Below are 17,086 nucleotides of genomic sequence, written 5' to 3'. Positions count from 1 at the left end.
GAGACAACCCTATCACGCTATATCCCTTTTCCACCCATCTTTCCTTTTCCATTCAGTCCCTCTTGCTACCTTCCCAGATTCAATTGCTTCTTTCCTTTGATTCTAGGTGCTACATGCTCACTGTTGTTCAGGTATTTTTCCAATAGCATTTGGATGTACTTCCCTTCAAAGGGCTTTCTAAAGCCATGGCTTCATTTCTTCTAGTATTTTTGGCTCCCTCCCATCAATGCTGTCCTGTCCACAGAAATTGTTCTCATGGTTCTCTTACACTATCTGCATCATTTTCTCTGTCAAGTTGTTGAAAGACTTGTATTTGTATATTTAATAAGTTTGACCTTAATATTTTTAAATAAAAATATTTTAAAATATTTTTTTAACTGAAGGTCTCTAAAGAAATGTCAGCTGCATCACTTTTTTACTTATGTCTAAGGTATTAAACTTACCACTTCCTTCATTTTGGGGGCTTGGTATAAAATATATTTATCTTGGTTCTCTTGTTCAGACTTAAATTCAGAGTTTATTTTTACAAAGCAGATTTACCACTTCCTTAACTTATCACAGGCACATTGGGTACTGCCAAGTAGTTTCTCCAGATCTCTTGCAGCTGAGTATATGCTCTAGGCTGGATGTTATGATAAACTATATTACCATTCTATATGAGTATTTTAAATTAAGATATCTTTTGATGGGAAATAGTTTGTTAGTCTGTGTCTTTTTCACTGAGGTTTGTTTCTTTTTTATGATATGAAGGAAAAATGTACTGATATCTTAAAACATGTAGGAACTATAAAATAGACAAAGAAGGCATATTAAACTAACTGATATGAACTTCAGCGCTCTCTCTCTTTTTTTTTAATCCTCACCCTGGGACACGCTTATTGATTTTAGAGAGAGGGGAAGGAAAGGAGAGAGAGAGTGGGAGAAAAACATCAATGTGAGAGAGGAACATTGATCAGTTGTCTCTCATATGCCCCAACTGGGGATGCATCCCAACTGGACACTGAACCCGTAGCCTAGGCATGTACCTTAACCAAGAGTGAGCCACACTGGCCAGGGTGAACGTGAGCACTCTTTAGTTCTCTATTTCTTAGTACTTATTTGTGATCCTTGTTTAGAACTTCTCTTATCCATATACATGAAATCACTAATTATCAAATAGCATCTATAAATTTTTAGAAAATATATTTTGAAAGATAAATTTGTTACATTGAAAAGAAATTGTTTTTTACAAATTAGATTTTCCCCAGGGTAAACAGTGATGAAATTGGCCCATTATCAGTCATTTCTAAAATGATGCTCATCAATATGGTAAAATAAGACCAAGTATTGGCTTATATTAAATTCTGTTTTCATTAGCTAATTGAGAGACCAAATCAGGCTGGCATAAATGAACAAGTACAAAGAAGAAAAAGTAACTTGAACTGCTTCCAAAAGAGATCTAGCCTCTGGTCCAGAACAGCAGGGACTAGAGGAAGAATGTGACCTGTTTTATGTGACATCGGTAATCACTCTTGGTAGGGAGAAGGTTGTACTTGAAGCAGTAATATAGAAATATCCTTACAGTGTATTATGGCAGATTGTACCACATGATCTCTTGGTTCTAGATAGTTCTTTAGAAAGACAATGTTTCATTTTACTATTACCTTTGAAAATAGTATAAATGTGATTGGGAAATAATAGCACCTTTGTTACCTACTGCTGTATAACAAATTATCTAAAATTTACCAGCTTTAGACCACAGTTATTATTTTCAGCCCTGTTTCTGAGGGTTGGGAATGCTGCAGTGACTTAATCTAATGGTTCTGGCTCAGGGTCTCTCATGAGTTTCCGGTCAAGCTGTCAGCCAGGGTTGAATTCCTTATAAGGTTTGACTGGGATGGGAAGATCCACTTCCAAGCCTATCACGACTGTTGTCAGACCGTAGTTTCCTATTAGGAAACTAGGGACCAGGCTTCAGTTCCTCAGCATATGGGCCTCTCCACAGTTAACATAGCAGCTGGCTTTCCCAGTGAGTGAGGAGAGAAAGAGACAGATGGGGGAGGGAGAGTTTGGTAGCGAGAACACACCTCCATCAAGGTAGAAGCTGCAGTGTCTTTTTTATAAGCTCATCTCAGATGAGGCATACTACCATCACTTTTCTCGTATTCTTTGGTCACATAGACCGGTATGGCCACGATGTGGAGAAAGGGACTGTAGAAGGGTATGAATACCAGGAGGCAGAAGTCATGGGGGCCATCTTAGGGGCTGGCCACTGTCTTATCTTACATTTATTCAGGGCTGGGCAAAAGTAGGTTTATAGTTGTGAGTACGTGAAACACAGAGTTTATTCTGGTTTGAATTGTATTATTGTCCATATAAACAACTGTAAACCTACTTTTGCCCAATGACGTATTTTACAGAGTACTTCCATATTTGATCCTAACTGCAACTCTTGTGGAGAAAACAGGGGGATATTTTTGTTCCTTTTTACACTGATGGCACCAGGCCTCAGGACAGTGAGATGATCTGTTAAGAGTCAGATGGCAGATAGATTTGACCCTGTTTTGTTCCTCACACCAGGGGATTGTCAACATACTGAAAGACTTTCCTCCTTGTCCTGTTTCTCAGACATTGAGAAGAAAGAGAGTGTAAAATAATACACAAAGAGAGAGCAGGGCAAAAAGAAAGTCAGGTAAATTTTTTTTTAATCTGTCTGTTAGCATCTATTAAGAAGATCCCTCTGACTACATTTATAGGAATACCAATACCAGTACTATAAAATTCATTTTAGCAGTTGATTGTGTTGCCTTAATGCTCTTCTTTTTATTCCTTCAGTTTTAAGTTTCTGCTAAGTTCCAGGCTGTGCTGTATCTCAGGGATACACTGTACCACAGGGATAAACAGTTGGCAGGAACCTGCCGGGTCGGCAGTGAAGGCCTACATCTAACAACGTGGAGTGGGTAGTAGTGGAGCTGTGTGCACAAACGAGGACACCGACGAATCCGCCTTGGACTGAGGAGTGCGATGTTGGGTGTTTTTATTTTCTAATCTTTTTTTTTTTTACCCACAGTGAAGATACATTACTTTCATAAGTGGGAAAGAAAGGAAAATTAAAATCTTTCTAGGATGGTTAAAGAGCACTTCAAAATAAGAGACCTTTGAAGGATAAGTAAATTTGCTGGAGGGAGATGCAGGGGTATGAATACAGCATATGCAAAAGCACAGAAGCTTGAAACACAAGAGTTCAGAGTATTTAAATAAATGGTCAGGAAGGTTAAGGCAAAGAAAAGATGCTGAAACAAGCCACAAAAAGTGAGGTTTGATAAAGGGCCTTGGCCTGCCATGCTGCCATGCTGAGGTGGGACAAGAACTGTGCTAAGACTGAAGGTGGAGAGTGACATGCTCTTTGGAAGCCCAGTAGGGGGGAATGGGCTGGGGCAGCAGCCAGTAAGGAGGCTTGATCATTAGTCCATGCAAATATGATGAGGACTTGAAGTGTGGCAGTTGCAGTGAAGACTTGAGAGCCATTTCAGTGACAGCTTACTTGAAATAGTAGTTTCATATGGCTTTTCCAGAGAGATGTGTTCCACTGAATATTTGGAGCCCTTATGTAGACAAAAATAACTGCATGAAAGCTCATGGAGTTACTCAGAGCCTCCCTTGAAAAAGGAATGATCCATGTCATGTATTAATAGATGTATGCTCTAATAATATGAAAAGGTGAATACTTTTTGGATTGATTTCCACCTAACTCCTTGAATTGGTTTTGGGGAGAGACTTGAATGCATGTATGTTGACAAGAGAGTGGTCAGCTGTCCTCTACCTGACCATGGTTTCTTACTTTTGATCTGGAAAATCTGTTCATTGTAATTATAGAAAAGTTTTGTTTCTCTGACATTACATCTCTGGAATTATATATGATAGTATAATTCAATCTGTGAACAGTGAGAAAAGACTGAGATTGAATGGACTGAGTTGGGAAGTGAAGAAAGCCCACTTACAAAGTGTTAAATAATAGATTGGACTGTCACTTGGGAGAGGCTTCATGGAAGGAACCCAACATCCAGTAGTTGATTCACTCAGGTATTCAACATTTACTGAGCATCTGCTCTGTGTAAAATGCTGTGCAAGGCATCAAGAATTCAAAGCCCAGTGCCTTCTCATTGCTTCCAAGGGTCTTCAGTCTAGTAAAGGAACAAATTTGTGTTACAGGTGCTGATAGAAATATATAGGTTGTGGAAGCTGGGGATAGTTGGACTAGATGTATGCCTAAAGCACCTTTGAGTGTGGCATAAAGGGGCTTGAAAACTATTAAATCCTGTAGCCATGTATATGACCTGTAATTACAGGGCAGCCAAGAAGTATTTTTATTTTAGTCTGTCTTTTTTGGGACTTAATCTTTTGGTGTGAGCTGTGGCTTGCTTATAATTTTTAGTACTCATACAAAATCTCTTAAATTAAATATACACTACAGTATTAATAGTGAATGGCTGTCTCTGAAGAGTGGGGTAACAGGGGAAGGAAAAAAGCAACTTTTACTTTTCAATTACTTAGGTCTTGAGGCTTTGGGTTTTCAGTTTTACCCACCTGTGTAGCAAAGACTGCTGCCCTCTCTATTCCTCATCCCCATAAGCCACCATATTAATACACATAAGCTAAACCACAATTTAATAATTTCTTCAGCAAAAGTAACCAACATAAATGCAGTCAGAGTAAGCAACAGGGATAAAGAGTGAGTGGAAAATTCTCTTAGCATGTTTGTCTCATTAATATTTAGATGGTACCGCTGCTGTGTATTTCTTTAGAAATAAAAATTTGTATGTGCTACATACAAATATGATTCAATAATATTTTAGTTTTATTTATAATTTTGAATACTTGTATAAAGTATTATATAAAGATGCTTGCAACAAAAGAAGTCTATAGTAGATTTGTAATGACCCAAAGAAATTTGAATAGTTAAAATTTAGTTTTTTAATAGGTCAGGGATTTGTTTCTATAACTCAGGTTTTCTTGGCTATAGTAGAAACCAGTAAATTATTCTACCTATCACTCTTCTAAATTATTTATTGAAAAAACAACTTGAGGTATAAGTATTTTACATACCACATACCTTTCATTTAGAAGAGAGATTATTATCCTGAATGAGAGAGAAGTAAATGGATTGCTATCCTTGAAAGAAATTATTACCCATGAATGAGAGGAAAGTAAGTGGATAATTTGTAAGTTCAAATGCAAATCATAGTTAGTTTGCAGTATACTATACTATCTCTTGCCACATGGCCAGTTCCAAACATGGAGTAACTATAAATGATGAGGCTGCTTTATATGAACTAAAAATAATGAGACTGTCCTGTCCAGTGTGGCTCAGTTGGTTGGCGTCGTCCTGCAAAGCAATAGGTCTCTGGTTTGATTCCTGGTCAGAGCACATGCCCAGATTGTGGGTTCCGTCACTGGTTGGGGCACATTCAGGGCACATTAATTCTTGGTGTCATTGGAGTAGAAATGGGCAGGAATGAACCTCGAGTGAGTCTGTGCTGTACAGTTCCTGAGTAGGGGAGCATGCGTGTCATGCATTTTATTCAGAACTGTTCGTTTCAGGTATGATTAGACAGACCTGGCCAACATCAGTGTTCCTCTTATAAATTAGAATTTGAGGTGTTAAAGCTCAAATCCCACATCTTCATTTATATTCTACATTACTGCATTTTAACTTTTTTTTTTATTCTCTGTCTTCAGATTACAATTCCTCGACCTTCTGTAGCATCTACACAGTCGACATCAGGAAGCTTTCACTATGGTCAGCAGCCAGAGAAGAAGGATCTTCAGCCCATGGAGCCCACTGTGGAACTTTATTCTCCAAGGGAGAACTACTCTGGCTTGGTTGTGACAGAGGGAGAACCTCCTAGCGGAGGAAGCAGAACCGACTTGGGGCTTCAGATAGATCATATTGGTCCTGACATGTTACCCAATATTGGAGAGTGTGACAAATCCCAAGATCTGGGACCAAAAGACCTTCCTGACCATAACAGACTGTCTGTGAGAGAATTTGAGAGTCTCCCTAGGGAAACTGAAGAGAAAAGCCTTCTAGGGTCAGATAATGAAGATGAGAAGTTGAGTAAAGGGCAGCATTATATTGAGATCTCCTCTCTTCCAGGAGACTTGGCAACTGTGGAAAGGGATCACTCAGCTACTACTGAACCTCTAGATATGACAAAGACACAGACTTTTAGTGTGGTGCCAAATCAAGACAAAAATCATGAGATAATGAAGCTTCTGGCAGTTGGAACTTCAGAAATTTCTCCCCAAGTCATTGACCCACATGTGGAAGGACAGATTGTCCAGGTGGCAACAATGCAAAAAAGTAAGATATCTAAGGATGATGAAATTAAGAGTGAAGACTTGCTGGATCATCAAGGCGACCTCTCTAATTTTTTGCACCAAGAGGGTAAGAAAGAGAAAATTGCCCCTAGAAATAGAGAACTGTTTCATTGTGTTTCAGAGAGTGAACATTGTCCCCCATCCCGGAAGGATGTAGTCAGGTCATCCTTCGTAACTAGACACAGCCGAATCCCTGTTTTAGCACAAGAGATAGACTCAGCTTTTGAATCATCCTCTCCAGTCTCTGCAAAAGAAAAGCTTCTCCAAAAGAAAGCTTATCAGCCAGACCTAGTCAAGCTTCTGGTGGAAAAAAGGCAACTCAAGTCTTTTCTTGGGGACCTCTCAAGTGCCTCTGATAAATTGCTGGAGGAGAGACTAGCCACAGTTCCCGTTCCCTTTTCTGAAGAGGAAGTCTTCACTCCTTTTTCAAGATTGGCCATAGACTCCCCCCTGAGCAGGTCAGCTGAAGATAGCTTTCTGTCACCCATCATCTCCCAGTCCCGAAAGAGCAAAATTCCAAGGCCAGTGTCATGGGTCAACACAGATCAAGTCAGTAGCTCAACTTCATCTCAGTTCTTGCCTCGGCCACCACCAGGAAAGCCACCCATGAGGCCTGGAGTAGAAGCCAGGTAATGCTGTGTGCTCTCCCTCTGTAAAGCGTGCAGCGCTTTCTGTGTCTGCTTGACTGTGATGTGTCGGTGGTTTCATTTCTTGTTGCCTGTTTCTGATTGTCTGCTTCCTTCCCTGCCTTTCCCAAGCCTTATGTAGGAGTGTAGTAGAAGGAGTCAGATCGATCCAGGTTGATTCTTAGCTTTCCTACTTTCTTGCAGCATGAACCTCAATTCCTTACCTATAGAATGGGTTGAGCATTTGCCTCATGGTTTTGGGAGAATGAAATAAGGGAGTGATGTCTAAAGCTTCTTGCAGTACTGATTAGCCTGCAACAAAAGTTACTTCTATTCCAGTCCATTCTAACTAATTTTCTGGCTTTGGCTAGTCAGAACCCTGCAATAACAGATGTCATTGTGATGCCAGATTCTAGTGAAGAATACTGCATCCATCATTTGATGACTGGACCCTGGTAGCACTGCTGTTTATCTGATTCTAATGAACTAAACAACACCCCCCCCCCCCAAAAAAATCCTATAGATTTCCCTAGTTGTCTGCTGATAGATAGCAACTATACATAATAAAGTTACTGCTTTAATATTTACTGAATGTATACTTGTTTATTGAATTTCTCATGTATAGTTGACCATCAAATGATTATATTTTGAAGAAGAGGAGAAAATATTAGGAGGTGATGAACCAGTTAAGTGTGCTGTCCTTGGAACCGTTGCTCACTTGCACAGAGTAGAATGGTCTGAACCCCTGGAGAAGAGGAAAAGGAATGTGTTTTAACAAAAATAAAGTGAAAGTTAGAGTACATTCACATGAAAATCATAGCCTGTTCTAGATAATACAACAATAGGCCTTCACCTGTTACAAGGATTTCTGAAGCATTAAAGTGAGACTCTATCTGTATCGTTGTCCAGCAGAAGTTGCTTACCCCTATCTAATAGTTTTGACTTGCCCTAGGGTTTCAGGTTCAAGGGTAACTAAACATTGGATTCAAAGTGCTAGTGGGACTAGACTTCCACAGGAGGAATTGTAATGAATAAACAGCAGTCATTTAACTGAGACTTTTAAAAGGTGACTCCGTGAACAATATTCACACATTCCCCTTTTTCTTCTGCTCGGCACCTGTGCGTAACAGAGATGGTGTGTCTGTGGCTTGAGCTACTCTGAACTGCAACAGACAAATCTTAATTATCATCGTGTGTTATTTAGCACTTTATGTGTCCCCTAAAATTAACACTTGGTAACTAAGCCAAGCCTGTGGCATTTTGCCAGATCTTAGAGCCAGCGAGCTTGGAACTCATCTGGAAGCTCAGAGGGAACTCAACTTTCCCACTTAGGTCCTGGAACAAAGGGATTATTTTTTCCATTTTTCAATTTTTACTATAAGATCCATGAGAGTAGACTTAACTTGAATGAGTTTCATGTCATTTTTCTGAATAAGTAGGTGGTAGGGACAGAGGAGGAGGGAAAATTCAGAGAAAAATCAGTGATTTGTTGCGGACCCATGGTAATGATGATGGCTGTTTACATCCCTGCGTCCTGCGGGTGCCAGTGCTACACTGAAGGCTCTTCTCCCACTTCCTCTGTAAGGGGGGGAGCATGTCAGCAGTTTGAGGTGTAAGTTCTTAAACTTAATGGATTTGGGGCTACAGTAGAAAGGCATTTAGGGCAAAGAAGACATTGCTATTCATATGAATACTATCTTCTTGATTTAGAATTCTCAGTTGCCAATCAAGAGGGGCAGTCAGTCCCCAGACTCAGTTTTCCTGAATCTTAGGCTGTTGTTTGGGCCTGAAACTGAGGTCCAGAGAAAGCAGTGACGACTTTTTTTAAAAAATCATTAAATGAAGCTGAAATATACTTTTATCTGTAGTCCCTGTTGTTGGTGAGTATAATTCATGTTGAAGACTTACATTGTGGGGTTTGACGTCTGCATATATGAATGCAGAATTCCTGTCCTAGGAGCCTTAATTAACATGTGCTGACATGCTAGAGACATTGTATTTTACACTAAAATCAGAAGAGTAAACATGCCATTGAAGGAAGGGGACTAACAACATTTAAGTGCTTCTGAATGGCAGGCATCCAACTAAGCACTTCACTTGGGTTATTGCACTTTAATAGATATCCGCATTAAAAGCTAGGAGAGATAAATCATTTGTCCAGGGTCATATAACTGGTATGTAAAAAAGTAACTCCATTTCCTTTGTTTCCTGATTTGACTTTGTGACATTATAGGCACACTTGAAGTGAATTAAAATAAAAGTAATTCTTCTTTGTATTTTTAAGACTCCGCAGATACAGAGTTCTAGGGAGCAGCAATTCCGACTCAGACCTTTTCTCCCGCCTGGCCCAAATTCTTCAAAATGGATCTCAGAAACCTCGGAGCACTACTCAGTGCAAGAGTCCAGGATCCCCCCACAATCCAAAAACACCACCCAAGAGTCCCGTCGTCCCTCGCAGGAGTCCCAGTGCCTCTCCTCGAAGCTCTTCTTTGCCTCGAACATCTAGTTCCTCACCATCCAGGGCTGGACGGCCCCACCATGACCAGAGGAGTTCATCCCCGCATCTGGGGAGAAGCAAGTCACCTCCCAGCCACTCGGGATCTTCTTCCTCCAGGAGGTCCTGCCAACAGGAGCATTGCAAACCCAGCAAGAATGGCCTGAAAGGATCCGGTAGCCTCCACCACCACTCGGCCAGCACTAAATCCCCCCCAGGGAAGAGTAAGTCAGCCAGTAAACTCAGCAGATAGGAGCGAGGCTGCATCTCTGTGAAAGGGTTAAGATCTTCCTCCTAAATCTGATGCATGTGTGTCCTTGTACTGTCAATTTAAAAAAAATCTGTGTTGATTTTTTTCTTGCAAAAGAAAGTAACATGATAAATTATTTATAAGGAGACAAATATATGATAAAGAATTAACCTAAGGCAGGCAGTAAGCAGATCAGGATTCAATGCCTTTGCATAGGAAGGGGCAAACTAGCAAATCCAAAAGGGAGAAATTGATTAAATGAACTCTCATTATTTTAGCTCTGAAACAAAAAAGAGTCAAAGGTGGGAGCTGGAATGGAATTTTAAAGGGTTCAGCCTACTTATTCTTGAAGGCTCTACTCAAACATACAGCAAAAGTGAAACTTCCTATTTTAATATTTTCACTCAAAACTTCCCAACCTTGGAGAGTCAGAGTTGCTCCAATATTTAAGTGTGTAAGAAGTCTGTGCCTGGGGAGCCAGTGCCGATATACGTATATTTGGCTTGTACGTGTGTCTGTATCGAGAGTTCACACCTTCACGCTGCCTCATTCCTAGTACCCTCTCCCTGGTTTCACATTTTTAGTTAGTGTTTCTCACCTGATCCAGCCTCTCTTCTTTTATTTTAACAATACATTCCAATATGCTTTTAGCAGCACACATTGAGAATTTCAAATACAATAACTTTTTTAGTCCTAATATATTTCTTTGGAGCACTATATTCTCAGTATATTTTTGTGAGAAATAACTGATGAAACTTAGGTAATGGAAGGACAAGTCTAAGAGCTAGAGCTAGCTTGCAGGCTTTAGTACTTTAGGGAGAGAGGGGCGGAATAGGGGGTTCATACCCTTCAAGTTAGAACTTTCTCCCCTGCCCTCCACACCCCTTTAGTTTCCTCTGTGTGGAAGGGAAACTGATCAGAGTAGACTTTGCTTCCTCAGTTCTTCTAGGTACCAACTATTTCCAATGTCAACCTCCAAGTTGATACCAAGGAAGTACAGTGCTGTGGAATATGACTTTATGCTTTTAGAGATTTAGAAAGAAAAATAGAAAGAAATTAGATACGTTGTTGAGACTTGTAATCCTCAGACTTTGTATTTATACATTTAGCCAATAAGGAATGAGTATCTGGGGAAATAAATTTAGGTTCAGTATTTATCTTTTAAAGTTTTATTACCTGCTTCTCCTGTGCTTTAGTTTGAACATTTGGGTTTCTTGACCTGATTTCCCTGTAATCTCAATTTATAAAGCTATAAAGAGGATTATATTTGTTCTAATCTTACTCCTCTGCTAACGGGAATCAGGCAAAATTAAATCATAGTAGACTCTGAAAATGGGCTCTTTTTTCTGGTGTTTTTGTGTTGTAAAGACCTTATCAAGGTCAGGTAAATTGGTCTGCTTGCTGTTGAAATTTGCCTTCTAGCAAACATCTGTGCTTTCTCTTTGACCTTGTGTTTGCTGCCAAACCTAATATGAATTGGAAAAAAAATATATTTTCTCACCAAGTGAACATATTCTAATGCTGCATCAAAGTTGCCCTGAAGCTGCACTGAACTATCTTGTTCTCTTTATCTGTGTTGAGCTTTAAAAACAATAAAACAAACAAACAAAAAAAAACCCTCAAAACACTATTGAGGCATATTTGGTCTCCCATAAAAAATGTAGCACAGTGTGGAGTTGATTTCTCTCTGGTTTTAAGCACTACAGAGGAATGCAACAGATAAGACATATTTACCATATACCTAAAGCAGCTGTAATATTGGAAGACCAGTCCTTCTGTATTATATTGTATAATAGTTGCTGTAACACTATTTGCATGTCTTCATGGTAAATTATATAAATATTTATAAATATATAGAGAAACATATGCTTATATGAACTCATTCTTCCTCATTCTCCATTTGTTTAAAGATCACAGATGGTGAAATTTTATTGTGTGCCTCGCGTACACTTGGGCCTTGCCTATCTTCATTTTCTGAAAATATGTTCTTGGCATGTGACACTTAAGATTCTTCTTGCCTTCCTTGTATATAATACGAGGGTTGGCAGTCTTTAAACAAGCCAAGATAGGTTATTTAATTTTCATTGTAAAAAGATTTTAATAGGGGAAAAATGACTAGGATGTGCTTGTAACACTGGTTAAAAGCTTTGTCCTGTCGATCATGTGATGCTGTCGGCGGAGTGAGAGTGGACAGACTGAGATGATAATCATGGGTCTGATGTAAACTGGTTTTTGAAAAAAATCTCTTAAAATTACCATTTTATTTTACTCTTTTAACCTCACCTTTTAAGGGGTGGTGGGAGAGTAATCTACAATTAAGAAATTATCTTTTTTTTCTGTTGTATTACCTAAATTGTGCTAAAAGTAGCCATCTTTAAATCCTGACCCCTTTAGTCAGAATGTGTTCATGGTAACCCACTGGAAAAGCTGATGAGGCTGCAGTTGTGCTGTGTGTGTTATTTTGTATCTTACTGGCATTTCTCTGCTAGCAGTCAAAACAGACAGTAATGGCAACATGGCAACTTACTGTTTTTTCTCTTTCTTCTTAGTTCCTTTCATTTTTCTCCCAACTTTTCCACTGTGTTGCTCCCTTTTCTTAATGGTACCAACAAACTCAAGATCCAGAAACAGCCTCATGTAAAAATATTTTATTTTGCATGTAGAGAAAAGAGTTAACCAAAGATTTTTCTGCTTGATACTTTCAAAAGAACACAGACTAATTATATCTTACGTATCAAGAGGTCCACTTAAAGGACTACTGTCTTATACAGGGTGGGAGACAAAGGTAGTTTTCCTTGTTCGTATGGAAATTAATACAATAATTAATACATAATAATATAAGAATAAACTCTGTAAGCCCACTTTTGCCCCACCCTCTGTAGAGATTTACTTTATGATTTTTAAATGCAGTTTGTGCTTTCAGGTGCTCCATGTCTCAAGCTGAAAAGAGAATTCACAGCCCTAAGCACAGCACTTTGGGCACAGGGATTTTCCTTTTATTTTTTTATTTTAAAGTATGTTAAAGTATGATACAGAGAACGAGTAGTGTTTTTGGTTCTCTCTCTCTCTCTCTTTTTTTTTTGTAAGTGATGATATGTTTCAGTGAAAAACATAGATTATCCAATTTTAAACCAGTTTGGTCATTCTACCTAAGATGAGGGACATGGCCATTAATTAACGTCAAGCCAAACTACACTAAAAGTATTTGGGGGCAGAAATTAAAATTAACTTTTGAAAATCAAGTGCCTCATCATTTCTCCTATCATAACAAAATGGCTGGTTATCTTGTCACTTGCTCTTACCTTCCCTTCTAATCTCTGGAGTATTTGGGTGGAATAGCAGATGGAGTTAGCGACAGTTTAGTCCCTTTTAGGTAGCATTTTCTAAATTATGTTGCCAAATCTCCAGGGCATACAGATGGGTTAAAAGATTTAAAAATTCCACATAGTAATCGTTTGCACAGCTTTTAACTTTAACGTATAGTTTAAAAATAAAAAGGGAAATTGGGTCATCAAATTTAACTTTAAAGCATGGTTTATAAACCTCTTTTAAGTGGTAAGTCTTAGGCAGGCACTGTCATTCTTGGTGTGCAGGCTGGTGGCATAGCTACATTTACTGTTTTTTAAGTTGCATGTTGTGAGGTAAAAGATGCCAAGTCCTAAATAAGTAGCAAAATGGTCATTGAGACCCACTGGTACTATCCACTTTATTTATTTATTTATTTATTTATTTTTGCTTTAAAATACTAAGCCGATTTCAGCTGCTTACTAACACAGTGGACTATCTCTTTCTGTTCAGCTCCTCCTAGCCACAGTGGGAACTTGAGGTTCTTTGGTAATCATCAGAGATTCCTTCTAAGCCACAGATTTTTAAATGAATGTTTTTATGGTTATATTCAACATATAAGGAAAAAGTGTACATTGGTGCATGTTTTATAAACCCAAACACAGATAGTTAAAACAATAATTAGTTTTTCTATGCCCAATAGCTTTGAATTAAAAACAGATGCCTTTTCTCCAACCTTGTTCTAGGAACCACATTGTGTATCTAACATAAGGAACTGGTGGTAGGAGAAACAAGATCGAGAATTCAGAATTTAGGGGGAAATGCATCATACTCTGTCTATTTGAAAATATATTTGTAGATAAGTCTAGATTTAATCTTGGACATCGAGGTTTTCACATTTTAAAACTTTTTCATTCCTTTACGTCAGTCAAAATGTGGCATATGTTAAGGGACCATTTCTCCTGTCATGTTCATGTATTTTGGAATTAAGTTGTTTACATTCATTCTCTTAACATCTGCCCATTTCTGCTTATGTGCATTTACCACAGATGTGTTGGGGCTTTGCCTAAAGGGAGATTTTAGCACCTGTTTTACTGAGGCGAAAGAATGATTGACAACTCCTCCATTGTTTAACCTTGAGTTTGGTTGTATACAGTTTATTTGCAGTTATGTATCTGTGTTTTAATACAAAAAGTCTATAGGATTAAGGCATGGTAGTCCTCACATGTCAGTATGTACCCAAGTTCAGAAACCATAGGTGCATACTCAAACTATAACTTAGAGAAGGGGATAAGATGGTTCTAGTCCTCAGACCACATGGAAGGATGTAGTACATTGCACACCTCAGGTAGTTGTAAGGACATCCTGCTTCCCTGTCTCATCCAGCAGAACTCTGGTGTGGACTTCAAGGATGTGTGAGTAGAACATTTGATTGAGATCTTGCCCCCTAGCAGTTGTCCTGAATTATGGCTCAAATAAACTCTTGAAAAAATTAGGGAAAAGGGATGTAGGAGTAGTGTGGAAACATCTAAGCATAGATATTCTTAGTATTTTGGCTGTCCCTTTAGAATTATGAGAAATTTAACCCAGATAGTTTTGAGAGCCTGAGGAATCTGTTGCCAACCTTGCCAGAGAGAACTACAGGAGGTATATGGGGAATTCCTTCTGTTCTTAGGTAGCTCCAGGACGTGGGATAAAGATCCCCATTCATGCAAAAGAGAACTTGGATGCTGCACACCTCAGTGCCTACATTTCCCTGGCTTGACATGTAATGAGGACATTCAAGTCTTGACCCATGAATACATTTTCTAACTCAGTTGTGATTATCAGCTCTGACATTTTAATTACTCCCCTTAAGCAAATCTGGGTCAGAAAATTAAAGTACATGACACAACCAAGATCATCTTTAGGTTATACACAATCTCAACACACTGAGTAGCCAGGAGTACCATTTCCTAAGTAATGATTTGAATATTTTGGCTGGATCCTTGATCTTAAAAGAAATGTAGCCGTTTCCTTCACTGTCCTGTAAAACTTGAACTGGGTCTGCCTCTTAATTGGAAGTGACAGGTACCGGGGATAATGTGTATTCCTGGTGATGCTGATGTCTCTCTCAGGTAACCTGGACCAAGAGTTCTTGGTTCCTGGACTAGAGAATAAGGTACACTGAGGCAGACTTTGAGCCCATGTGACTAGAATTTGCCGATGACATAATTTTACACACTAGTGATGGATGGGAATTTTATTTCTTTTCATTTAATATTTCATATTGTGTATAGAAGTGTTCACTCACACAGTTAAAAACATTAAGTAAATCACATTTTGTATAAACTGCTCTTGCCATGGCTTTCCCCCTGTAATATACAGTTTAAATCATTCAAGTTCCGTGTGCAGCACACTCGGCAGACCTGGAATCCATGTGGGTGTTCTCCACTCACCTCCAGGAGTAAACAAGGCTACCAAAGCTTGAATGTGATTATTTTAGGGAGCACCCCAGAGAGGGGATGCCCTTCGGACTTTTTCAAAACTATTTTATTTTTACGTTTTTCACACCAGATAGGTAAATCAGTTCACTAAGAGAAAAAGCATTCAGAAATACGAATAGGAAGATAAAGGAAATATAACAGTGTGCTACTTGGGGCTCTGAAGTCGGATCAGGTGAACCAAATCAAGAAGAGAACAGGTCTGATGACCCAGGCCTGAGCCTCCTCACCTCTCTCCCCCTGATACACAGCCCCTGGTCCTCCTCCTGACTCCTTTCCTAAAATAGCCAGTGCTGATTTAATTAGGCCATTTACTTACAAATTTACAACTTTTAGGAAAAAAGGGAAAAATACCTAGTTTTGCGTTAGATATAAATCTTGGAAGTTATGAATTTTTGGCAGCTGTTTAATCAAATTGAACCACAAACCAGAACGCACTCTCGTCGAGCAAGACCAATAAGTTAGCATAGAGGACTTTAATAATTCAAGTTTTCTCCCTTTCTTCTCCTCTTCATGAAATCAGAGTGTTGAGAAATTGCTCTTGGAAATGCCTCCAAAGGTATTGTGTCCCTTTGCCCTCCAAGCAGCCCTCTTTATGCATTTTTGCTCAGGCAACCAAGGACATAGAGTATTGGAAGAAATATGGAGTGCTTTTGTATAGGTCATCTGTACATAAAAGTGTAATTATTTATTTAATTTACCATTTGTATCATATTAAAGCTTTGTACAGTGTTTTAAGTTCTGTTTTAAAATATTTTGTATTTTATTTTTATAATCTAGTAATAAATATTCATTCCGCATGCAACTCTAGTTCTGTTTATATGATGGCTTGGATTTAAAAGTGGGAAATACTATTTTTCTAATTTTAATAACGTTATTAAATGCACAGAAGTTCCAAGATCAACAGGGCATAAAGTGTTATATAAACGTAGTAACCACATTTAGAAGGCTTAGAAAAGCGCTGGAATGAATACAAACTATCAGTGTCCCTGCAGATGAAAACCCAGGGTTCAGGGATATGAGATGGATTCCCATTGATAAAAGGGTTAAAAGCACCCTTTCAGTCCATCATCTATCTCTGGCTGGAAGTATTTTTCCTTCTGTGCAGGGACCACCCCTCATAGCACTGGAGTGATTCTTGCTCCCCACCACCCTCTCCTTTCCACTTGTAATCGTTTTTGAAGGAGAGGAACTCTTAGGAGACATTCACATGGGCCACTGCTTCACGTCTCCCGGTTTGGGTTGGCCTGGAGTGTTGGTGCCGTATGTCTTTCTCCCCTGGTTTTCTTCCTTGATTTCCCAGTGAGCAGCAACATCCCAAGTGCTGGCTCTCAGGTTTTCAAAGTAAGAGAAATTAAGAAATAACTCAAGCTCCCGAAAGCTAATCATGAATGTGACTATTACCATCTCAATTGCAAAGTAGTTGAAATACTAACCTGGTGTAAACCCATCATTATTACAACATGTAAGGGATGTAAAGATACAAACTAGCGATTCTGTGTGCAGGGGAGCCTGAGGCACTTCAAGGGTTATGGGTTGAGGATTGTAAAAGCCTCCCAGCAAGAACTCTGGCTCAAAGTCTTTAATG

General features: G+C 39.0%; 1 protein-coding gene across 3 annotated transcripts in view; it reads left to right on the top strand.

Moving 5' to 3' along the window:
• TTBK2 (tau tubulin kinase 2) overlaps positions 1-16,300 on the top strand; it is a 133,602-nt gene extending 117,302 nt beyond the window's left edge. For all 3 annotated transcript variants that reach the window (XM_028505502.2, XM_036032247.1, XM_036032254.1), the window contains 2 exons: positions 5,719-6,989; positions 9,271-16,300. In XM_028505502.2, the coding sequence (XP_028361303.1) occupies positions 5,719-6,989; positions 9,271-9,733 (1,734 nt within the window). In that variant the 3' untranslated portion in view covers positions 9,734-16,300. The remainder of the gene's footprint in view (positions 1-5,718; positions 6,990-9,270) is intronic.
• The last annotated feature ends 786 nt before the right edge of the window (positions 16,301-17,086 follow it).

Source organism: Phyllostomus discolor, chromosome 1 (genome assembly GCF_004126475.2).
Source record: "Phyllostomus discolor isolate MPI-MPIP mPhyDis1 chromosome 1, mPhyDis1.pri.v3, whole genome shotgun sequence".
Lineage (NCBI taxonomy): Eukaryota > Metazoa > Chordata > Mammalia > Chiroptera > Phyllostomidae > Phyllostomus > Phyllostomus discolor.
Note: the sequence above shows the minus strand (reverse complement) of the source record. Positions and strands in the feature narration are given on the sequence as shown.